The 25413-nt window shown below is 43.9% G+C and overlaps 1 protein-coding gene across 11 annotated transcripts in view; it reads left to right on the top strand.

Annotated features, from left to right (window-relative positions):
* RNF144B (ring finger protein 144B) overlaps nt 1–25413 on the top strand; it is a 172843-nt gene that overhangs the window by 91772 nt on the left and 55658 nt on the right. For 9 of the 11 annotated variants that reach the window (XM_087858082.1, XM_045811555.2, XM_087858083.1 and 6 more), the window contains one exon: nt 14450–14650. In XM_087858082.1, coding sequence (XP_087714208.1) covers nt 14486–14650 — 165 coding nt within the window. In that variant the 5' untranslated portion in view covers nt 14450–14485. Of the gene's footprint in view, nt 1–2911; nt 3190–14008; nt 14091–14449; nt 14651–25413 lie in introns of those variants that run through there. The other 2 variants (XM_045811549.2, XM_087858079.1) reach the window with 2 other exon arrangements.

Genomic DNA, 25413 nt, shown 5'->3' on the forward strand with positions numbered 1-25413 from the left:
CTTCTCTGGGAGGAGATCAATAAATGCTCCAGGGGCGCCTGGGTGGCTCGGTCGGTTAAATGTCTGCCTTTGGCTCGGGTCATGATCCTTGGGTCTTGGGATTGAGCCCCACGTCAGGCTCCCTACTCAGCGGAGAGTCTCCTCCTCCCTCTCGCTCTGGCTCCCACCCAACCCTCTGCTCTTGCTCTCTCTCAAATACATAAAGAAAATCTTAACAAAAAAGCTCAAGAGAATGAATGAATGCATACCGTGGACACACTAGGCAGGTCTGAAAGAGTTTTGATGAGTATAGCTTTGTCATATAGTTTGACATGAGGAACCATGATCCCTCTAGCTTTATTCTTTCTTAAGACTGCGTTGGCTATCGGGGGTCTTCTGTGCTTCCATACCAAATTTTAGGATTGTAAGTTCTATTACTATGAACATTGCCATTGGAATTTTGATAGGATTGCATCGAATCTGTAGATGGCTCTGGGTCGTATGGACATTCTAACAATGTTCATTCTTCCAGTCCGTGAGCACAGAACATCTTTCCATTCCTTGTGCCTTCAAGTTTCTTTCTTCGGTACCTTATAGTTCCAGTGTACAGAGCTGTTGCCTCCTTGGTTAAACTTATTCCTAGGTATTTTATTTTGGGTCTGAAAGAGTTGCTCCCATACTACTACAGTGTTTTACGTGTTTACTTGGTCCTATTAAAATTTTCATGTAATTTCTATTAACTCGCATAGTGAAAATAATCGGTGCTGATGTTATCTAGTCATACAATTTTCCCCCTTTCTCCCTGCCATTTGCAACAGCAAGCTGCATGATCGTTGCCTAACATATGTTTTCGCAGCAGCTTCTTCCCTTATCCTGTTGACAAAAGATTATAACTTAATTGCATGATAATTTAAAATGTGGATTCTGAGTTGAACTTTGGTCTAAGGCGCCCAAGTTCTGTATTGACAATAGTGAATAAAGTAACCTCTTAGAAGGTGCTTTGTTTACCTTTTCTGATTCCATCAACAGCGGCCACTACATTAAGAAAATACCTTGAGGTTAACTATCTTATTTATTTTTATTTATTTGTTTTATTTTTTTAAAAAAGATTTTATTTGAGAGAGAGAGTGAGAGAGAGAGCATGAGCTGGGTGAGGGGCAGAGGGAGAAGCAGACTCCCTGCTACGCAGGGAGCCCAACACGGGCTTGATCCCTGAGGCTTAACCGACTGAGCCACCCAGGCGCCCCAAGGTTGATTATTTTAGAACCTAAGCTACTGCAAAATTTGAAGCTAGACTCCTTAGGGGTGGTTATTAACATGTACCTTTTCACCTAACACGGTTCAGGTCTCATTCCCGCTCTGCCCCTATCTGGTTCCAGCCAACCACTTAAATCTCCCTGGACATCAGGTTTCTTTTCTTTAAAATTAGGCATTTGGACTAAACTAGCCAGAATGACTTTTCAGTCTCAAATGTCCTCTGATTCTATTACTTTGGGTCTCTCCCTACTGTGTGTTCTCGGTCTTATTTTCCTTGCCTGTCTTCCCTTCCTGCCTCCCTGGCCCCACTAATGGACTGGTCCAGGCCTGTCCTACCATCATGCATACTGTGTTTTTCAAGCCCTTGGCTTTGACTTGGAGGTTTTCCTGAACATGGAGGGCTGAGAAGCAGCAGACTTGTGTTGTCTGGAATGGTGCCCACTGACCCTACTTCACTGGCATGCTCAGATCCCCTCCACAAAGGATGAGTGAACCCCTTCCTTTCAGGAAAAACATTCCTGACTGCTTTTGCAAAAGTAGAGTGAGGTTGTAGGGCAGGTGCGGGAAGAGTCCTGTGTCAGAGCAGTGACATTCCTAAATTGCCAGGGTTCAACAGATTTGGGACTGTGATTGTGACCTGGGGAGGGGGCGGGCCACCAATGGGGGGAGTGAGTTGGTTTTATCATCTGTGTTTTTTTTTTTTTAAAGATTATTTATTTATTTATTTATTTGACACAGAGAGAGAGACAGCCAGCGAGAGAGAGGGAACACAAGCAGGGGGAGTGGGAGAGGAAGAAACAGGCTCCCGGCAGAGGAGTCTGATGCGGGGCTCGATCCCAGGACCCTGGGATCAGGCCCTGAGCCGAAGGCAGACACTTAACGACTGAGCCACCCAGGTATCATCTGTTTTAAACATCACACAAATGAAGTGTCCAAGGTTTTGGAGTGAGGAAGGCGCATCCCAGCATACCCTACAGCTTCTGGATTATCGTGTGACCTTTTCTTTAACTGAGTCCAACCTGCTAGGTTACAGTGGGTTCCCACATACATTTGTTGAGAAAGCACTTCAAGCGAAATCATTGTGTCATCAAGGTGTGCCTTTATTTGAGGAGGTAGACGAAGACTGTCCTGCTTTGATTTGCCTGCGTTCTAATTTTGTCAGTAGACGCAAAACGACAAATCAGGTTCAAGGTGTTTCTGATGAGACGAGCCTGGGAAGTGTTTCTATCAAAACAGTGCTCTGCCCAGGTGGGAAGGTAGGTCGGGGCTTCTCAGAAGTGAAAGAGGGAGATTGAAAGAGCCAGGAGGGAGGCAGAAGAGAGGTGTCCTAGCGGGGCACGTGCAGACAAGCAAGGAGCCTTCAAGGCCAAGAGGTGCCATGTCCCGGTCTGGGCAGGATGAAGGGCACTGAGGGCTGCCGCCGGACACCCTGCCCCGGATTTCGGGTACAGCCGTCCCAGAAGGGCGACAGGGAGAGGTCCCGAGCGGTGGCGCGGGCGCGGGAGGGCCGGGGAGGGGGCGGGCGCGCTGCTGCCCGGGGCTCGGACAGGGTTAAAAGACCATCACCTGCCGTGGAAGTGCGACCCAGATGGGAAGTAGGAAGTGCCGCGCCGGAGCTTCCTGTATAAATAGACGCGCGGCTCCCCGCGCTGCTGCTGGCGAGCTGCGCCCCACGCTCCGCGGGGCTCGGGGCGACGCGGCCGCTCCCCGGGGCCGCCTCCGCCTCCTCCTCCCCCCTTGCCTCCTCCCCCTGCCGCCCGCCCCGGGGCTGGGAGGCCGAGTCCGCCGCAGCCCTGCGGAGCGCCGAGCTGCCGGCTGCAGAGCGCGGAGGACGGGGCAGAGAATGACCCGGCTCCGCCTCCCCGCGGCGCGAGCAGCCCGGGCTGGCGGGGCGCGCGGCGGCGGCTGCTGAGACGCCCGGCGGCGCCCGGACCGACGCGGCTCTCCTGCCAGGTAGGTTTAGCGAGCTCTCGAAACGCGGCACGCAGGGCAAGCCAGGCATGGTGCTGGACTAGGAAAAGGAAATAGGGAAAAAAAAAAAAAAAAAGAGAGAGACTCTAATTCCCTGGTTCGGAGCTTTATTTCCTGCCTCCAGTGCTTAAAGCCATACAGTGTGGAATTCATTCGAAATGCCTTAAACACCTGTTAACTTTTAAAAATAGACGCCTCGGTCAAGGTAAAGAGAAACTCCTTTCGAACAAAACAGTCTCTACAAAATGTATTGATTGGCAAATTCAAGATGAGATCAGACCTCCCCGTGTCGTCCTTAAGGGGACCCAAAAGTTGGCGTAATCTCAGATGCTTACCTTCTGTTACTCGGAAGTGCACCGCACAGTGTTGACAGACATAGATCGGAATAAGATGGGTTCTTGGCCATACGTTATCGTGAGTATTTTGTCAGGTAATTGCTGATAACACAGAGTGACACTCTGATCCTATAGTGCTGTTCTCGAGTTGAAGTTAAAATGAAACTGATTCCCCCTTCAGCAGAGAAAAGGTATGTTGAGCTGACTTTTGTCAGGGCACCTTTTTGCTTTTCTCAGTAGTTTCGGGGATTCTGTGAGTTTACTCCTGATACATAGTACTTCTCACATTAGATTTCTCAGAAATGAATTCTCCGGTCTGGGAAAATGTCCTCTTTCTTGCTTCCACTGTTGTGTGTCACTTTATTTCTTGCTGCTGCACACATCTTATCAAACAGGAGCTGGGGGTCCCCGGAGGGCTGTCTGTGTTCTTGTAATGTGGCGTTTCTGGATGTTGATTTGAGCCCTGCACGGTCTGACTTAAAGAACAATGTATCTAACTTTTCTGAAGCAGCAGATTGGTGGTGGTGTGTGTGTGGGGGGTCGTAGGCCCAGAAGCAAAATAAATGAATTTGAGATGACTCAGTTCTTAGGGCGTGGGTAAGAGGCAAAAGGAACCCAGCCAGCCTTCACGGAGTTTCTGGCTAATTAAAGTATCTGGCTGCTGCCGTTTTCATGTAGATGAGCCTCCTGGTCCCTTTCACATCCCTTTGCTTTGTGGGTCCCTCCTTCTCCTGACTCTGTCCTCCCTTCCCTTATGAACAGAACGTTAGTCCTGTTCATAAGTAGTGACCCCTTAAGTAATTCTGAAACTCTATTGAGGAGGGGGTGGAGGGGGCAGGAAAGATCTATGTAGCAGACCCACGAGCCACACTGAGATAATTGTATTAAATCCAAAACCTCCTGTTTTACCCTTGCGCACCTGTGACTGGTCTTTTTTTTCTTTATGGTGGGCACACACTGGAAAAATAGGTAAGAGAAAAACCCTTCTGTTTCTAAAGTAGCCTCTGACTAATTGAAACTGTCTTGATGAGTAAACAGATACAAGGTAACCGTGTAGAGAGAATGGAAGTATAAAAAAGAGGTTGAGTTGCAGAATCGGGCTGCTTGACTTTTTATTTAAAACAAACAGAAAAAAATACTCCCCCCCCCCCCAAAAAAAAACCCCAAACCAATCACCCTAGATAACTTTCTCCCGCACTACTGTGCTGGAAGCGAGGTGTGAGTGTGGTCAAGCACTGTCCATTTACCCAGAGTTTTACAAATATTTACAGTCATCTATGCCAAATATCTTTGCACTGAGCCCCACAGAACATTCTCAGCATTCAAAAGCTCCATTCTCATGAATGGCTTCAGTTCATTGGCAATTTAAAGGCATCCAGGCTTCCAAACTAGGTCAGTTTAAGACATGTCTTTTTTTTTTTTTAAATTAGTTTTTGGGTCTCCCAGATTACTAACTAGGTTTTCTGAGGCAAACTTGACAGCAGAGAGAAAAGTTATGCTCTGCCTAAAGAGAAAAAAAAAAAAAGCTTCTTTATATAATAACCACTTAGCATCCCAAAAATGATCTTTCTCTTCAACAATACTAGTCCTTTTCATCTGAGAAAGTATATTTAAATTTTTGTTTTTGAGAAGCAGTTTTAATACTTTAGGTATTTAGAAACATTTATGAGGACACCAGAGTCGTTGCTCCGTGGTGTTTCTGCTAATTCCGGCTTCCGTGTTTCCCCGGCCTTGACTTACAACATTGCTTTCTTGTTGAGTGAGTTTCTTAGAGTTTGAAATCACCAGTTTGAGGTAGAGGTCACGAATCATGCTGAACCCAGATGTTGGTGGAGGAACAAAGTCCAAACAGTTTTGGGACTAAATCTACTTTGTGCAACTGATTATTTTGGATATGGGAAAGGAGCCAAGATGCCACACAAATCATGCTGTCCCCTTCGAGCTTGGGGAGTAGGGTCTCTGCAGCCATTGCTCCTGAGTCCTCAGACTTCGTTTTCCAGGGATGCCCACCTGAATTTACAGAAGCCTCTTAGCTATTGCAAACTATCAATACTTTTAGACTTTGAATTGCTGGAAGCGAATGCAAATGAGAACCAGGCCTTTAATGGTGTCTCTCCTCCATGTGCTTGTTAAGAAGTTATCCACTGTGGGATCGAGTGACTGCTATTTGCCAGGTGTGCGCTAGATGCTGAAGATAGAAAGATGGGTGAGATGTGGCCTCTGTCCTGAAGGAGTTGGTGTAAGCTTGGAAGTGACATTGTTCTGGATGGCAGTTTTTAACTCACGTTGTTTTACCTGAGTGTGTTAGAGGTTTTCATCTTGACTTTTTTTTTTTAAATAATGTTTCTCATATGTCATCTGAGCGTTAGGTCACTTGAAGGGGAGTAACAGCACCAAAGTTAATTTATTTAATTATTTAAATTTTAATTTGCTCCTTCACCTTTAGTTACATGTGGGGGGTCTGGTACGAATGTTCTGTTTTTGTTTGGCATTTGCTTTTTCTCGGTCAGCGCCTGCTTCTCCACCCAGTGCACCACACTGCAGTGGTTAATAAAACAGGGAAGACTAATAATAATAATACATTAAAGAGAGTAGAAGTGGTCAACGCTTTTGCAGCACGGAACAGGAAACTTCTCGTGAATGAGGAGACCTCCGTCCTTGAACTGAAAAACACAGCCGCCTCCGTGAAATAGACTTCTCTTCTTCACAGCTGGAGATTGCGGATCACGTGGCTTGTAGCGTCTGTTAGAGAAAATACTTTGAAAGCTGTGTCTTGTTTCTAGTTCCTCTGCAGTCCTGAGTTTGAGTCCCAGGCCTTTAATCACCTGGTGCTTTGTCTTTGGGGGAAGATAGAACAAGACATCTCTCATTTGTCTCTTTGCTAGACTTATGGCTGAAGCCATAAACCCACAAATTGTCCTGAGTGTTATTACAGCCTCCTCTACTAGTTTACTTTTTGTAAGCGGGGACTAACCACCTTTACATCCCCAGCACCGAACGTGCAGAATTCAGTTCTTTGTGGGTTGACTCGGTTTCCTGCATTATTGATTTTTTTAAGAAACCGATTTGGCAAACGCGTATAAAAATACACACACTGCCCCTTGCTTAGTGTGGGATGGAAGGGAGTCCTCTCCCAAACTGCTTTTATTTTATTTTTTTATTTTATTTTTTTTTAAAGATTTTATTTATTTATTTGACAGAGATAGAGACAGCCAGCGAGAGAGGGAACACAAGCAGGGGGAGTGGGAGAGGAAGAAGCAGGCTCATAGCGGAGGAGCCTGATGTGGGGCTCGATCCCGTAACGCCGGGATCACGCCCTGAGCTGAAGGCAGACGCTTTAACCGCTGTGCCACCCAGGCGCCCCCCAAACTGCTTTTAAATTTGTTTCTAATTAAAATTTCTGTATGAAACTTTTAACGTTCACAAGACAGGGTAATACATACACATGTTTTTATTCATCTGGAGAAAACATTTTGATTTAGATGTTTGTGCTTTAGCCACTGTAGTTTCCTGGTAATGTCTTGACCTAAGAAATCAGCCCATCTCTTGCTCTATGGGGCTTTCTGACATAACCCTTCTTGATCTGTTAATTACATCATTGTCTGACCTGCCTTTAAGTGGCGTTCCTTCCTGCTTCTGAGCTTTGTTGTGATGCCAGGCAGGGGGAAGAAAATTATTCAGCAGGGCTGTATGAATAATTGTGGGAGGCAAGGGAACCATTGATTAAAAAACGGGGTGGGCAGGGCACAGTGGTGTCGAGGAGGGAGGCACCATGATAAATGTGAAATTACAATGCCAAAAATATTGAGCTCTTATTCTCATATTCACTCCTACCTTCTTTGATAAGTTTTTATTGTTAGAAAAGCCGGGAATGGATTTTCTCCTCTTGGGCCTTTTCCTATAGTGGTAATGAGAACATGGAAAGAAGGCAAGAACAAAGAAATGTACTTTTTAGAGGGACCAACATTTTGCAGATGTTAAAATTTGCCATCCCACATGCCTGTACTCTGTAGGAGTTAGAGAATTAGCCTTTCACGGTGTCATCTACTTTTTTGGCCATTATCTCCACAAATCTTTCCATATATTTCATAGGAAAAAATATAAAAATTAGATCTTATTGTTGTCACCATTATAAAAAAATTGTAAGTGAGGTGATGGATGTTTAACTAACCTTATCATGGTAATCATTTTGAAACATGTATACACATATATGTATACACACGTACATATGTCTGATCATTACACTGGATCCCTTACACTTACACAATGTTATGTATCGATTATATCTCAATAAAGCTGGAAGAAAATTAGATCTTATTAATAACTGTCCCAGACTTTATACATAACCTACTTGCAAATAGCAAGCAGACTGTTTAGAAACAATACTTGCTAATACTTAAGAAGCTCCTCCTAGTGGAGTGTCTGTCCTTTTTACCTGCATGATAGTTAATAGGGATATATTTGCACGTCAGTTCCATTTTTAGAAGATAGCAGTCTCCAGGTTACAAATTTATAGTTTTATTTCCATCCTGGTAACTGTCGAGATGAAGATGTTAAACCTAAGGAATTACAGACCGGAGTATTTTTTCACTTCCTGGTTTCCTCTGAATGAGGCTGAGAAGCAGGAGGCAAAGATACGGGGGGGGGGGGGTCCCCTTTCCTATCACCTGAGGGACAGTGGTAAACAGTCTCCTTCCTACAATGGCACTGTGATCTCACAAGGCCTGAGTAGGTGAATATTTACTTCCATCACATCTAAGAATTAAGTATTTCTTAAATTTGTTGGTACTAGAGAACAGTGTCTAATCTATTTTTTTTTTTACAAATAATGACAGATTGTCCTGTATGTGATGCCAGGCATCTATTCATTGGCCTTGAGCATTTGTCTTTTAAAAAGTAATTAAATAGATATAAAATATTTCTGTTGTCCTGATCTTACTGGATTTGTACTGGCTCATCTAGTCCTTGAATGACCAGAGAGTGGGTCAAAGATGCCAGCAGAGAGGAGAACCACAGCACTGGCCACTATGGAGGTCTACCATAAATCCTTGCCTCACTACACACTAATACCCATTGCTCTGGCTGTTTTACAAGCCAGCTGGTCTACCTCCCGTTCCAGACTCTCTTTAGAGTAGAACTTCAGCAGATTGCTATTGGCTGATAATGGCCAGCACTTCACTAGACTCAGTCAGTACTATTTAATAGCTTCTGTTAAGGACATGAACTGGAGGCAAAATAAATAATTGTGCAGAAGTGCCAAGGTCAACACAATACTAATTTTCAGATTTTGTTGAACAGACTCTCGTTCCCTGACATGTCATTCTCCGTTGGTATTGGGAGAGCTTTCCTAACAAGGCAGAGATGGGATCTTTGATTGCTGTATCTTTCAACTCTTTAGAGTATTGGCTTCCTGAGAAAATCTGTCCATTATAAAGGCAACACTTCAGCCTTACCTTCCCCACCACCTACCTTCCTGAAAACATTTCCCTGTGTTAGCTCTCCGTGAGTCATGCATTCATATCTTTTATCCCAGCTACCTCACAGGAATGACTCAGTGTCCTACATGGGCAGATAAACATTTCGGGAGTATTCATGTGTCTCCTCTTCTGTTTTAGCCCTTTTTCTTGAGTAAATCGTAGACTTTCAGAGCATAATTTGGAATTAAGACCTCAGCACAGATCAGCTGGACTTTTACATAAATATTCTGTTACATCAGTAATAACCAGTTGAATCTGTTTGATCACGTTCTCCTTCTCTTGATCTCTTTACTTGTGCTTTATCCATTTATCTGAACTTTAAAGTTTTTGCTGAATGGTGTAAAAATTCCTGAGCAATTAGGTTAAGTATCCTGGTGAAACATTATCCCTTCCAACGGCATTATCTTTTTTGTGCAATGGAATAATTGCCGTGATTTTCAGTAGTGAAACAGGCGTAAACTACTTTAGTTAAAAATACTTCGAATGTTGGCTCTCCCACCCTCTGCATTTTTGGAGCAGATTGCTTTTTCAGGCCGTCAGCGAATATGAAAATTCCTTATACATCCCATGCTTGCAGCATGGTTTGTGAGGTATTCCTCTCCTTGGCAATTCTAATGAACACACATGGGGTAAAAGTGACTTTTCTGTTCTGTCCTATCAGATAGTACTAGCTTCTCACATAACGAACGCTTGATAGTGCCAGAGACAATCAGGCTAGGTAGAACTGCTGGTTCCCCTTTCTTGGTAATTTGGTGCAAGATCAGATGTTTTAAAGGGACTTTCTTTGCCTGCACGCCCCAAGCCATCTGCCCTGTATGTGGCTGCTTATATTTAAGCAAGTGACACTTCTACAATTTGGGTGAAGTCCGCCCTCACCACTCCACCCCACCCCCAGCCCTGCAACCAACTTTAGAAAGTTCAAACCTAAAGGCAGCTGTCAGGTTTCTTTCTTTTCTTTTTCTTTTTCCCCCCACCATGCCCCTTGTGTGCTCTGACAAAATTCTTTTCTGATTGGGTTCTTGACACCCGAAAAGAGGCTCGGTCACGTTTGTAATAATTATAAAAGCAATGATAACTGTTACTGTTCTAAAACAAGCAGGAGGGTAGAACATTCAAGTCACTTTCTTATTTTAGGTAAAACAGGAGGTATGAGGCAGAACAAGTCGAGCAAGCTAGTGAGAAGGAATTGCCGGCTCTCTGGACGGAAGACTTTCCTTGAAACCTGGAGGGAAGTAGGTGTGGACTCTCCATGTCCCTGTGCAGATATAGTCCTGTGGAAGGGTCAGGAGCTGCAGGGCTGTGGTCACCTTCTCCGGACACCCCCTCTGAGATTCATGCCATGTGTGCATGATTGGCAGGGGGGCGATGAGTTTCTGCTGCTGGTGGTTGCATGTCAGGGACTGGGGAATCCTAAAAAGACATAAATGGAGGACAGCTAGACACCTTGGAGCCATTCACCAACATCTCGAGGGAGAGAACTTCAGCATTCCCCCGATGATTGCTTGAAGAGCTCTCTATGTAATGAGTCAATGGGGAAAGGATTTCTTGTTTGATGCTCTTTTTTTCTTTATGAAGCGCTCCCTGTGTGTCATTCATTTTTAAAACATTCGTTATTGATTTTGCCCAGAGTGAAAAACCAAGAAGCTGGTTTTCCAACTGTGCCTGGCACAGTTCTTCAGCTTCTGTGATGGTGCCTGGGAGGCTGCTGAGGGAAAGGTCCAGGGGACCTGGCCCGGTGCTCCCAGTACTGCTTCCACTGGCACTGGTTTACCTTATCTCCTTGCCACGGTGGCAGTTTACTTAAGATTGTGTTTGTGTAAAATTCCATTGCTTGAAAAATGTTTGAATGCCATCACTTTAGGGAATTGGTGTTTATGGCGCACAGAAAAATAAATCAGTTCTTTTTGAAGAATCGTTTCGGATTGCTCACATCTCAGCGAGATGAAGTATGTGACCTCCTTCCTCTGTCCCAGTCACAAGTGCTGCCTTGTTTGGAATGCTTGGAATTTTTGTTGTTGTTTGAACAAAACAGGTCTCTGCTTTGGAAAAGGCTTTTGTCATAAAAATATTTATATATATAAAATATCCTTTAAACACTTGTATATAGATATTAGACCACTTTATTGAGGCATGATTGACAGGCAAGAAGCTGTACCTATTTAATGTAGACAACTTGATGAGTTAGAAGATAAATATATACCTGGGGAACAGCATATTGCTTCTATTTAACAATTCTATATTTTATACTTGAACATTTGCTAAGAGGGTAGCTCTTATGTGAAGTGCTCTTACCACAAATACACGTACACAAGTAGTGACAAGTAAAGGGAGCAGGAGGAAACTTTTGGAAGTGATAGATATTTTTATATTTTTTATAGCTTCGATTTGTAACTCACAGAGTAAGGAGTGAGCACTTAATGTGTGTATTTCGAGATATAAGATTATGTTTCAGATGGCCATGATAAACACAATTTCTAGTTCTGCCTTCAAAAGACAGTTTCTAAGAGATAATCTAAGAAGTATTCAATTACATATTCGTTTCTCGAGTGTTATATGTCTCTTTCTAAAAAAATAAGATAGAGGCACCCGGCTGGCTGGGTAGAGCAGACAACTCTTGGTTTCGGGGTCATGAGTTCGAACCTCACATTGGGGGTAGAGGTTACATTAAAAAAAAAAAAAATATATATATATATATATATATATATATACACACACACACACACACAGAGAGAGAGAGAGAGGGAGAGAGAGAGACTGTAAGAAATAATTGACTTTGTTGAAGAATACCTAGATCTCCTGCCAGGTTGGAACAACAGGATTTACCCATTCATAACCTCTTCCTTCAAATGGGCTCTTGGTGTAATTGACATTTGTGGTGTGAGCTTGTTTGGCCTGTGTCATTCCCATCTTCCCTCCTCAGGAAGCATTTACTGGCTACATTTCTTCTACTTCTTCCTCTCCCTCCTCCCCTCCCCTTTCCCCTCCCCCTTCCCCCCTCCTCCCCCCCTTCTTCTTCCTTTTCCTCCCCGTCCCCCTCCTTCACCTCCATCTTCTTCTAAAATTGTATTAAGTTTTAACATTTTAATTCCAGGATAGCTAAAATACGGTGTATATTAGTTTCAGGTGTACTGTGCAGTAATTCAACAATTCTATGCTCATCGTGAGAAGTGTACTGGCTCCGTTTCTTCTTGATGTTTGACTTGGGATTTCTCTTTTCGAGGGCAAAGATAGTCAGAATATGTTGTATGTGCCATGTTGGGAAAATAGAGATGTGAAGACAGCAGTTGGGGAAGATGAGTGATATGTATGTTATGGAACTGGGGTGTCTTGGAGAAACAAACAGGTGATAGTTGTCTAAGCATAAACTGGGAAGAGGAGAGAGATAAAATGACTCATTTTTACTCCTAATTGACCCTCAAGAAAGATTTTTTTTTTTAACTTCAAAACACTGAATTTGGTAGGCATGTTGATTTGCTCTCAGATGATAGCTCATTAATAGTTAATCAAATAAGAACACCATGTCTTGAACCTTATTGGGCCTTTCCCAAGAAATATCATGGAAGCTGATCATTGGTTAGCTTTCAATTCAATTTTATTTTTAATTCAGTCTACTACTCAGAGAGTAGGTGAAAAACCGTGAATATTTCAGGTTACGAGAGTTAGTAACTATTGATTCTTTCTGGTATGACATTAAGATAGTTAGTGCAGCTAAATCTTATAGATGTTTTTTTTCCTTCCATCTAATCCAATTTGTTTTTCTCTCCCTTGAGTTTGTATACCTAAATGTTGAGACGTAAGCCACCGTGAGGCTATGTAACAAATGCCAAACATGTACTTTCTTTTGCCCAAAAATGGGGACGAAAAGAGTCTGGTTCTCGTAGGGGGAGAGGCTGTTTACAATGATTTCTGTGGCCAAATTTATTAGAATTGGCCACAGTCTTTTAAAATAGTAAGAACTTTAGGATTTTGCCTCTCTTTAATTGGAACATGGAATTTCTTGATATGATCCAAACTATAGAAGATTATTCCCACAATTATTTGACCTCTTTTAAAGATTGTCTGAATAAAAACAGATGGAAAGGCTTCAGCTCTATTTTTTTTTTTCATTGTAGGAAAATCCTTTCTACAGTCATGCCGTGTTTGGAGACAGATTTCACTCTGTACAGTTTGAGTGACCTTATGATACTTGTAGTCATGGGCTTTTTGTCTCTTTCTCTCTTTTTCCCCCTCTCTCCTTACCCCTTCTTCCTTCTCTCTCTCCATGTTCCATCCCTCCATGTAACATCCACCATGAGGCAACTCTGGTGTAAAGGACCAGGCACTGGGCTTGGACTCAGAAGATGGAGGTTTGAATTTTTCTCTGCTATATCCAAGCTCTGAGAACTTTGGCAGATTATTTAACTTCTCAGGACCTCAATTCCTCTATAAAATGAAGGAAAGAATCCTCGTGGTTGCAAAAGTTGAAACGAAATGACATATGTGAAGGAGCACAATTAACACTGATGCCCTGTTGAAAAAAAATTATTGGTATGAAATATACATAACATGAAATTTACCATTTCAGTCATTTTAAGTGTATAATTCAGTGGCATGAAGCACACTCACAGTCTTGGGCAATTAGCACCCTATCCATTTGCAGAATTTTGTCATCATTCCAAACAGAAACTCTGTACCCATGAAATGGTAACTCTCTATTTCCCCCTGTCCCAGCCCCACCTTTCTACTTTCTGTCTCTATGAATTTGACTTGCTAGGTACCTCACGTTGATAGAATCACACAGTATTTGTCCTTTTGGGTCTGGCTTATTTCACTTAGCATAACGTCTTCAAGGCTCATCTGTGTTGCAGTGTGTGTCAGAGTCTCATTCCCTTTTAAGGCTGAATAATATTCCATTGGATGTTTATATCACGTTTTGTTTATCCGTTCATCTCTCAATGGGCATTTGGATAGTTTCCACCTTTTGGCTGTTGTGAACAATGGTGTTAGGAACACTGGTGTGCAAGTATCAGTTTGCAGCCTGGTTTCAGTTCTCTTGGGCGTACACCGAGAAGTGGAATTGTCGGATCATATGGTAATTCTTTGTTTAATTTTTTTGAGTGACATCCTATTTTCAAGTGTCTTTTTTTTAACCTGTTGGATTGTGGCGATGCAATTCCTAAATGGTGTGGTTTGTTCCCTGTGGTCTTTTCATTCCCATAATTTACAGGAGAGGAGTCAGGATGGTGGGGTCACTGTCCACGTCAGGACTCCAGGAGCACCTTGCCAAGGTGGCAAGCTCTGTCGCCCACGGTTGTCGGAAATGCCTTTGCTGTGTGCCTTGACAGTGTGGAAGGGGAAGGTTTGCCCTGGTGGGGCCCAAATGTGTTGAATGAATATAATATTCAGCTGTATGAATGAATATAATATTTTCTGCTTTGGACCTTCCTGTAGGGATTGAGGAGACCGAAGAAGGCTGAGGACAGGCTGATGGGCTCAGGTGAGAGGTTGCAGTATCTCACCATGACCACCGAAAATCCGACGGCGGGAGACCTGGCTCCAGCCCCCCTTGTCACTTGCAAACTCTGCTTGTGCGAACAGTCCCTGGACAAGATGACCACGCTCCAGGAATGCCGCTGCCTCTTCTGCACAGCTGTAAGTTTTCCCTGATGCCTGCGTCACGAGCGCAAGAAACTACAGAAGGGGAGAACTGTAGAAGGATGGGATCGGCTTCCATGGCTTTCTGAGAAGCCAGGGTTTGTGATAACAGGCCCCTGTTTTGGAGAGCAGTTCCATGTTTGGCTCTGTCTCCAAGTAGTACCTTGAATGGGAAATCTGGTACTTACTGGTGTTTAGGCAAAGGGTAATGTAAGTGTGAAATTTAATAATTGGTTAAATAAGCAGAATCTGTTCTTAAAGGAGTAGGCAAGGAACAAAATAGAAATATTTCTAACACGTCTTTTTTTTTTAAAGATTTTTTATTTATTTATTTGACAGAGATAGAGACAGCCAGTGAGAGAGGGAACACAAGCAGGGGGAGTGGGAGAGGAAGAAGCAGGCTCATAGCAGAGGAGCCTGATGTGGGGCTCGATCCCATAACGCCGGAATCACGCCCTGAGCCGAAGGCAGACGCTTTAACCGCTGTGCCACCCAGGCACCCCTCTAACACGTCTTAATTAACTACCATCTGTAAGGAGTTTGTCAGATATTTTGAATGATGGAGAAAGCACGTAGCAATTTACTGAATTTTCTTTCATAGACTTGCTCTTTCCTAATTCTTTGACTTTGTCATATCTCCTTCTTTTTCTTTTTCTTTTTTTTTTTTTTCTAAAGATTTTATTTATTTATTTGACAGAGACAGCCAGCAAGAGAGGGAACACAAGCAGGGGGAGTGGGAGAGGAAAAAGCAGGCTCCTAGCAGAAGAGCCTGACGTGGGGCTCGATCCCAGATCGCTGGGATCACGCCCTGAGCCAAAGGCAGACACTTAACGACTGCGCCACCCAGGCGCCCCATCCTTCTTTTTCTTTTTTCACAATATGCGGGGTGGTACTTATTCCTCCTAATGAAGAGAAGCCTGCAGATCTCCAGGGGTGGGCTTGTCTCTTTGATTCTGACACTTGATATCAATGTCTGTGACCCTGACCGCACAGATCCCTGAAGGTTGGTTGGTTAGGGTGTGAAGATAGGAAACAGATAGATTCAAAGTGGCTGCTAGAAGCATGAACCCAGGTGGTCTTAATCAAATTTTCATTTATTCAAGTGTCTTTTGAGCTCCTACTGTGTACCAGGGACTCTGCCGGGTGATGGGAATATAGCCGTGAATGAGATGCTTCCCACAGGGTAGATGGACGCATTGAAGGAACCTTATAAGTTTAGTGAAATCATGGGAAGCGCGACGTACCCAAAGGAACGTCTCACCCACTTGGGGGTGGGAGGGACATCCTGGTGGCAGTGATCTCTGAGCTGAGGCTTTAAACAAGGGTTGCAAAGTGATACTCGTGGGCCATGTCTGGGCTTGACACATTTTTGTTTCCCCAATTGGGAAATTTCATGAAAGAATGAAAAAGTGGTAAGATACAGCTACTCTGGGTCTATGTTAATAGGCCCAGAAATAGATGATCTTTCCTCTCTCTCTCTCTCTATGTATATATCATAATCATCAATTCCTATCTATATATCTATTCTTTTTTTTAAGATTTATTTTTATTTATTTTAAAGAGAGAGCAAGCAAGCACACGAGTGGGGAGAGGGGCAGAGGGAGCGAACCCCAAGCAGACAGCACGCCCAGCACAGAGCCCAACACAGGGCTTGATGCCATGACCCATGAGATCATGACCTGAGCCGAAACCAAAAGTCAGATGTTCAACCCACTGAGCCAGCAGGCGCCCCTCCTCTGTTTATATTACCTGCCTCTCTCCTGTTTGTATTTGCATCAACTACGCTTTTAAACTGAAGATGGGTAAAGACTCACGCAGGATGTGTGCTGGGATCTCAGTGTGGCAGAGGCCTGATGCCTCAGTTACAATATTTACCATTTATCTTTGCTGGTGCGCCTTGTATGGGCAGACTGTTAATACTTATTATACAACAAGTATAATAATCACCAGACAAAGGTGGGTTTAATGCTCTGACTTGAGAAGCAAATTGAATTGTTCAGTTCCAGTGACCAGCGTCAAGGGGAGCAAGGAGAAAGGAATCAGTAAGGAAGTAGAATCATTTATCAAGAGCTATGTTTACTAAGCATAACTTAAAAAAAACAAACAACCAGATAACTAAAGTTAAGGTGAAATAAATTTTGCTCCATCTCTTTTTGCTTAGTTAATTTAATCAACACGACATGTTCTCAAGCTCGTGTATATCAATTAAAAAATTTTTTTGAATTGAGAATTAGGGTGGGGAGAAGCCTTAGGATGATTTTTTAGGTAAAAAAGAAAGTGACTAAAATCCTTCTCTCAGGTCTCTAATTCTGAGATCCAAAGATGGCAGCAAATAGTACTGTTTATCCATTTAATCATTCGGTCCCCACGGAGCCCTCCCCATGTCCAGGAACTGTTGTAGGCACTGGAACTTACCAGTTTGAGAAACAAAGCCCAGCAGAGATTGTTGCTCTTAGGAGCTCGCATTCATCAAAGGCAGTTGCATAATAAACAATAAACATAATAAATGGACGAATTATACAGGATTGGGTAATAGGGCTTCGGGAAGAAATAGAGCTGGGCGAGGAAGGTGCAGCCCGGGCCGGCGATGTTGCGTTTCTAGTAGGTGTCAGGACGAGGGCTCGACTTCGGTGCTGGTTCTTCCTCTTCTTGTTGGCCTGTGTTGCTTAAGGAAGTGACCGTGTCATCCAAGGGGTGGCTTCAATTTCCTTTGGTCTTGCTTGGCTGCTGAGGGCTGTGCTTCCGAAGGGATTATTTCTCTGACTTTCTCACCTGTGTTTCAGACCCTTGCCTAATCCTTGAAATAAATGAGTCAGAAGCAATGTTTGGTTAAAGGCAGGATGGAAATTTGTGTCTCAGGGTGACTGATGTTGAACAGGCAGGATCTGGAATTGAGTTTTTGTGACGAGACTTAGCAGGTCAGGATTCCCGTTCGTGCACCAGCGTCGGGTGGAGAAGTACACACGCAGACGCAGATGTGGTGTCTGATCCTGTCACAAGCATTGTTGCAAGAGTTCTTAGTTCCCGGTTAAAAACAACACAATGGCTTCTCGGTTCTCCTTTGGCAATTTGACGGTGGGAGCTAGGACATGTAGATTGTTCTGTCATCTGTGATCGTACTTCCTCATTGTTGGGGAGTGAGTGCTCCAAACCAGAAAGTCAAATGGCTCGGTATGTTTGATATCCCTCCAAGTCTGGAACTTTCTGTGCCTATAAACATTAACCTTCCCTGGCTTCCTGATACCCCATTCCCTTTGATCTACCAAAATAGTAAGCTGCATGTAGTTGATTACATTAGTGTCTGTAAATTTGCAATTGGCATCAGACTCACCTGAAATACTGCTCTAACTTTTTATTGTTTAGATCTCTTATTTCTCCTTTTAAAAAGCTATCAAAGGATGTGTCTGATCCCCCAGATTTTAGTTTGCACTTACATATTAGATATTAAATATATTTTTTAAAGATTTTGTTTATTTATTCGACAGAGATAGAGACAGCCAGCAAGAGAGGGAACACAAGCAGGGGGAGTGGGAGAGGAAGAAGCAGGCTCATAGCAGAAGAGCCTGATGTGGGGCTCGATCCCAGAACCCTGGGATCACGCCCTGAGCCGAAGGCAGACGCTTAACCGCTGTGCCACCCAGGCGCCCCTAGATATTAAATATTGATATTAAAGATACCAAGTGTGTTTTGTGTTTTCAAGGCTGAAAAGAAATTTGTGATTTTGTTTTTTGAAGTTTTATATATTTATTTGAGAGAGAGAAAGAGACAGAGAGAGCACGAGCAGGGAGGACAGGCAGAGGGAGACGGAGAAGCAGACTCCCCCTTGGGCGCCCAGGACCCTGAGATCATGCCCAGAGCCAAAGGCAGACGATTAACCGACTGAGCCACCCAGCGGCCCCTTGTGACATTTTTAAATAGGGCATATACTACTAATTTCCAGTTTTAAATATGATTGGTTGGCATATCCTAATTACTGGCTGGGAAAGACGTCTTGTGCATTCTGTGTCTTTAAAATAGTTTTGCTGAGAGAGTTCTCCCTCCCCTCCTCATTAGGCGGGTGACCAAATGGAATGGTCCTCCTGCTGGATTCTGTATACTTTCATAGATTTAATAAAGCTTTCTATACCTTTTATCCTTGTCTTGTTTTCCCTAAGAAGTATCTCTGACCAGGTTGCTGTGAGCTTCAATTCTTTCTGTTTCCAAGATCAATGTGCCCTGGGAGAGCAGTATGGATAGATGTGAAGTGTCTGACTTGACCTTGGATGTGAACCAGCTCATTCCCTATCTTTAGGGAGATCTGGCCTTTAAATAAGTGCCCCCAACCCACGTGTGTTCTATGGACCTCCAGCTCTGCGAAACAGAGGTGATCCGTGAATAGAGTGTTCCATGGTCAAATTAGCTCAGAAACTGGTATGTTCTCTCTTCCTCTCTTGGAAGGGACATAATGCACTTGAGAGGGTCTGTGAAATCTTGTGGTTAAAAGAAAAGCAAGGGGACCCTGTTTAAATCATATAGCTAGTTTCTTGTTAAAGGAACTTCGTGTGTTCTGTTTCTGATGGTGGTTTCCGTTAGACTATTTGCTCAGCTTTAATATACAGAAGAAAGTACAGTGTAAAGCAAGGAAGTCTATACAGGACAGAAATGGGCGTAGCTCTCATTAACATGACTGAACTCATAGATCATGAGGTGCCTTGTGGAGCCAAAGAAGTTGATATTGGGGGGTTTTGGAGAGAGGTGTTGCAAAATGACTCTAAGGGTAACGATCTCAGGGATGTTAGTGTATTAACTAATGATATGCAGAAACTCTCTCTCTTCCCTTCTCTCTCTCTCCCTCTCTCCTATGGATTCAAATAACCCAAACACGAAAATTCCAAATTTCCTTTCCTGGCATTTGCAACATACTCTTTCAGATAACACCACACCGTTATAATTCAAGTGGAAGAAAAAAAAAATTCACAAAAGTCAGTTATCAAAGGAGGGAAAATTTGTGGGTTTGCTCCCTGGTGAGCAATTTTTGCCTCTCTGATTTATTTTGGAAGCTATTTCTGTCCGCCACGAATTAAAGAATAATGGAAACACAGTTGCTTGTTTTTATAACCTAGATAATTTCACCTGAAAAGAGTCGGTATGTTGGGCATGGCCTATTTACCTTTCAGATTACAGACAGGATGTGCTGAGCAAAAAGAAAATAACGTCCAGCCTTATTCTTGCCTTTTTTCCATTACATTTTGTTGGCTCTAAGTAGTTAGAACTCCTTTTACTATTCATTTCTCTGAGCCAAATGGATTTTCCAATGTTTAAAAAAAGTGAGAGGAAATATAAAACTTTTTAGGCCAAGCCCTTCTTTTCCTTGGGGCCTGTTGAGTGACCTTTAAGAAAAGCCCACATACGGCCTGGGAGACGTTTACAGTTTGGAAAGAGTTTCAGTGTGTGCGTGCACTAGTGCGCGTGTGTGTTTGTGTGCGTGTGTGTTTGTGTTACTCGTGCTCACAAGTGTGTCCACACGGGGTGGTAATTTTCAAATGAAGCCGAGAACCTTCGGTGGTTCTTTCCGGGACTCTAACTGATAGCTATAGTAGGATTTTGGAAGGAGTGCTGTCTTTCTGCTGCCATCTCCGTGTTCCCTTTCCGGTGGTGGGTAACCCATGCAGATTTGGAGGGAGAGAGAGACCCCAGCTCAGGGTCAGTCTTCGCCATCCATGAGTGTGACATTAGGCCAGATCTTCGGCTTCTCTGAACCTTAGTGTCCTCACCTGGGGGGTGGAGGGAGGTAGGGGAGGATCGTGGCGATCTCAGAGCGTTGTGGGGGGCGTCAGGTGGGAACCCCAGGGCAGTTGCTAGCTCAGAGCCAAGTCTCTGGTGAGTTGGTGTTGTTGCTGCTTTCTTTCCTGAGTTCCATCAGTATGCTGAGCTGTTCTGTGTTTCAGTAACTATTTTAGAGAAAGGAAATCCTGTAAAGACTTGACTGCCTTCCTCATTAGCCTTTTATAAAAAGAGAGTTATAGAGGCGGTTTCAGCCGTACTGCTATTCCGAGACACCCACAGACTCACAATTAGGATAGAGAGAGGTTTCTCTGTTGGATTTGTCCGAAGATTGGCTGATGGCTGGCTGCTTCAGCTGAAGAGGTACAAGTGGGACTTAGAGGAAAAGCAATACAACTTTAACAGTGAACAGAAGAGGGTGTTTACCCAAAGAGTATGAAAACACGAATTCAAAAGGATATGCACCCTATGTTTATTGAGGCATTATTTACAATAGCCAAACTATGAAAGCAGTCCAAGTGCCCACTGACAGATGAATGGATAGAGAAGATGTGGTGTATATATACAATGGAATATCACTCAGCCATAAAAAGGAACAAAATGTTGCCATTTGCAACAGCATGGATAGATCTAGAGGGTATCCTGCTACGTGAATTAAGTCAGTCAGAGAAAGACAAATACCGTATGATTTTACTCATATGTGGAATTTAAGAAACAAAACAAACGAACAAAGGAAAAAAGAGACCAAAAAAATAGATCCTGAACTCTAGAGAACAAACAGATGGTTAGCAGAGGGGAGGTGGGTGGGGGTTGGGTGAAGTAAAGGGAATCAAAGAGGGCGCTTGTCTTCATGAGCACTGAGTCATGCATGGAGGTGTTGAATCACTGTATTGTGCACCTGAAACTAACACTGTATGTTAACTATACTGGAATTAAAAGAAAAATGATAAAAATAAAACCTTAAAAAAATCATAATAGCGACTAGATCAGCACATTCCTGATGCGTGTAAGGATCAGATGGAAGTGTCTCAAGCTACCATTTATTTAAAAGCTACTTCTCCCCAGTGGAATAACCTGCTGGCTTGATAGGTATAGTCTAACATCACTTTAAGTATTTTTTATTAGGAACGCTCTGGAACGGCAAGAAATCATGAAGCATCGCAGGCCAGCGAGGTCACAAAAATTTTATGTCCCCTCCTCTGGTCGTGACCTGCCAGCCTTTCTGAATCTTTCAAATTCTCTAGTTCTCTGAATTCCCCTGTCTTCCAGTACTGTGGGATGGACAGAAGTCCACGCGGCCAGTGTAAAGCCCTCTCTTGTTCTGTTGGTTTCTGGTAAAAATATGCGGTGTATAAGGTTAGTTTTATGGGTAAAGTGAATTTACCTTTGTCAGGTTTTCAGAGCCTTCGTCTGTCATTGTTTGCTTGTAAATGACTTCAGTATTCTCACTGCTTGAACTCAAGAGTTCCCATGATCAGGCTGTGATGACTGTGTATTAGGCAAGTTGCTGTTTGAAATGTAAATGTTGGTACTAATTTTCCCACCGAGGGGGTTGCTGCAGGACAGATAGGATCTGAGAAGTGGGAGCAAATTGTAACAGCATGAGAAACAGAGTAGGGATGACTCAGGAGGACTTGGCTTTCTGGCCCCATGATCTCATCCATGCCTAGTGCTCACCACTCACTTATTCAAGGCGAGTGGTGAAATGTACCAAGAGGGAAGAGCGGCCAAGGGAACCACACTCTGCAGGCTGAGCGACTCTGCTGTAGCTCCTCTCTCTGGATGCCGGTCTGGTTCGGTGTCTATGAGACTGGGTTTCAAATCTGGTTGCTTGGGCTTCATTTCTTGCACGTATACAAAAATATTTATTGTGCCATGTATAGTTCTGAGGGTCAAGATCTAGCGGTGAGCGGTGGGATCAAGGCCTGGTTTTCAGAGAGCTCAAATTGTAGGCAAAGCACGGATACTGACAAACAGATACGGAAGTCAGATGATGATGGAGGCTCTGAGTTAAAACAGAGCAGGGTGAGGCGGGTGGTGAGTGCTGTAGGAGAGGGGGTTTCTGCTATGTGTTGGATGGTCAGGGAAGCCTCGCTGATAAGGGATTCCTTGGGCAGAGGCCTGGAGAATGGAGGAAACAAGCTGTGTAGGTATCTGGCAAAGAGAGCTTTTGGCAGAAGGGAGCAGCGTGGAGGTCCGACACTGGGCTTGTGCTTGGTGTTCGGGTATAGCAAGTAGGGGGAGTGGCAGAGGGAGAGGGAGAAGCAGACTCCCTGCTGAGCAGAGAGCCTGATGTGGGGTTCAATCCCAGGACCCTGGGATCATGACCTGAGCCGAAGGCAGATGCTTAATCCACTGAGCCACCCAGGCAGCTGATTTAACTATGTTTTAAATGGATCACGGTGTTAATAAGGGCCATCCAGAGAAACAAATCCATTGGACATAGATCTACATAGCTCCAGTATGAGATATAGATACATGTGTGTATGTATAGATTTATTTTAAGGAACTCGCTCGTAGTTACGGAGGTGAAGTCTCGTGATCTCCTGCCTACAAGCTGGAGACTAGCCTCAGGAGAACCACTGGTGTAAGTTCCAGTCCGAAGGCAGGAGAAGACCAATGAGTTAGCTCATCTGGTCACGCAGAGGGAAGGAATTCTCCCTTCCTCTGCCTTGTGGTCCCCCCTCAACTGATTGGGTGAGGCCCACCCACATGGGGAGGCAGTCTGCTTTCCTCCATCTACGAGTTTAAATACCAGTCTCATCTGGAAACAGCCTCATAGATCCACCCAGAAATAATGTTGCACCCAAATATCTGGGCATCCTGTGGCCTGGTCAAGTTGACACATGAAATTAACCATCAGAGTCACCCCGGCTGCTTCATAGAGAATTAACTACAGAGGCAAGGATGAAGGCAGGGAGACTAGTTAGAAGATAAATACGGTAATCCAGGCCAGAGGTGAGAGTGGCTTGGACAAGCGGGTGGTAGCCACTCATGTGTTTGGGTAGTCTAAGGCTTCGTTTTCTTTTACAGAATATAGGGATAATAATCACCTAAGGTTACGAGAAGATTGCAATAGATAATCTGGGGAAAGCATTTAGTCCAGGGCCTGGAATGCAGCTAGTATGTCCATAGGTCTCTACTAATTTTAGTGTGATCATCAAAATTTTGCTTGAAAACCTCTAGGATTGGGACATACCATGACACTGACTCTTCAATTACAGAATTTTAAATTATTATTATTATTTTTTAAAGATTCATCTATTCATTTGAGGGAGAGCACATGTGAGTGGGGGGAGGTGCAGAGGGAGAGGGAGAGAGACAGTCTCCAGCAGTCTCCCCACTGATCACGGAGCCAGACTTGGGGCTCGATCCCAGGGCCCTGAGATCATGACCTGAGCAGAAATCAAGAGTCGGACAGTTAACCGACAGAACCACCTAGGCACCTCTACAGAATTTAAAATTCTAAGCTGTCTTTCCTTATATCCATTTGAAACCTATTTCCATATAAAGTCTACCTATTAGTCTGCTCTCTAGAACAAAACTGGTTGAAATATAATTTTTATTCTGCTCACTAGCTCTATATTATTTGAATGAAGCTAATCCTATTGTTAGGACAAGATTGCTCATTAAAAATTCTCCCACGGTGCTCCATCCATTGTGGGGATATTATTAAATAGAACTCCATTCCCCACCCCTCCACCCTTTTGTTGACACAAGCTTTTGGAATGAGCTTTATTTGCACAACGTTCTTGACTTTGATCATGGGCTGAACAAGTACTTGAGGCGTTTCTATATTCTCTTAGGAAAGCATATGGTATCAGGAAGGGGGGGTGGTACTGGAATACGGAAGATTTAATTTCTTTTCCACAAAGAAGGTTATAAAAAGATGGTACGTTGGCAATCTGTGTTGGTGTTTTGTGGAGAGTCTTTTTTTTTTCCACAGCATACCTTGCCAAAGTTTAATTTTTCAAACCACGTATCAGAATACGATAGGCTGGCCACACATGCAAACCATGACCAGAGAGCAGGCAGAAGTGGGAGTAGAGTGAGAGAACTTTCCCTCACAGCCACTGAGTCACCAAAGCTTTTCTATTTATTCTTTCGTAGTTGTATCTTTATTCCAATTTCCTGTAAGTCTATTCTCATCTTTTTTTTTTTTTTAAGATTTTATTTATTAGAGAGAGAGAAAGCATGCACACACAAGCAGGGGAGGGCAGAGGGACAACAGACTCCTTGCTGAGTGGGGAGCCTGACTCAGGGCTTGATTCCAGGACTCCGGCATCATGACCTGAGCTGAAGGTAGACACTTAACCAACTGAGCCATCCAGGTGCCCCAGTGTGTTCTCATCTTAATCCTTATTCTGCTCTTCCAGTTGATACGGCCACGTACCAGCCACGGCGCTGGGTGGATAGGTGTAACCAGTCCGGTTCTCCCGTGGGAAGCGGACACTCCGATGAGGGAAGTACAGTGTGCTATGGGAGCATAATGGAAGCCACCTAAACGAGACTCAGGGAGGTCAGGGAAGGTTTCCTGAGTGGCTAAGACTGAGAGAGGACTAGAAGGTTGCTTGATGGCAGTGTTGGTGAGGCTGTGGACAGGAAGAGTGCCCCAGAGAGAAGGGTCAGCCACACTTGGTGAAGGCACAGAGCCAAGGAAGGGCGGCATACTGAGGAACTGCACTGAGAGACGTCCCTGGAACATATTGTGGGAGGTGTGGGGGTGTTTGAGCATGAAGTTGGAGAGGGAGGATGGGGAGGGTCTTGTAGACCTTGTTAAAGAGCATTATGGAACCACCGAAAGGCTTTGTTTGGGAACGGGGTAGGTAGGATGGCTCTGGCACAGAGTGGAGAATGGTCTGGAAGGGAGCAAACGAGGGGGGGGGGGCGATGAGATCTTGGAGAACACTCCCCTCATCCACATATGCTGTATTTATCACGGCAGACTGCAGTTTTGAAGTCTGGAGTGTGCAAAGTATTTTCGTGTCCCAATTTCT

This window comes from Ursus americanus, chromosome 32, assembly GCF_024610735.1.
Source record: "Ursus americanus isolate L20-20 chromosome 32, mUrsAme1.1.p, whole genome shotgun sequence".
Taxonomy (NCBI): domain Eukaryota; kingdom Metazoa; phylum Chordata; class Mammalia; order Carnivora; family Ursidae; genus Ursus; species Ursus americanus.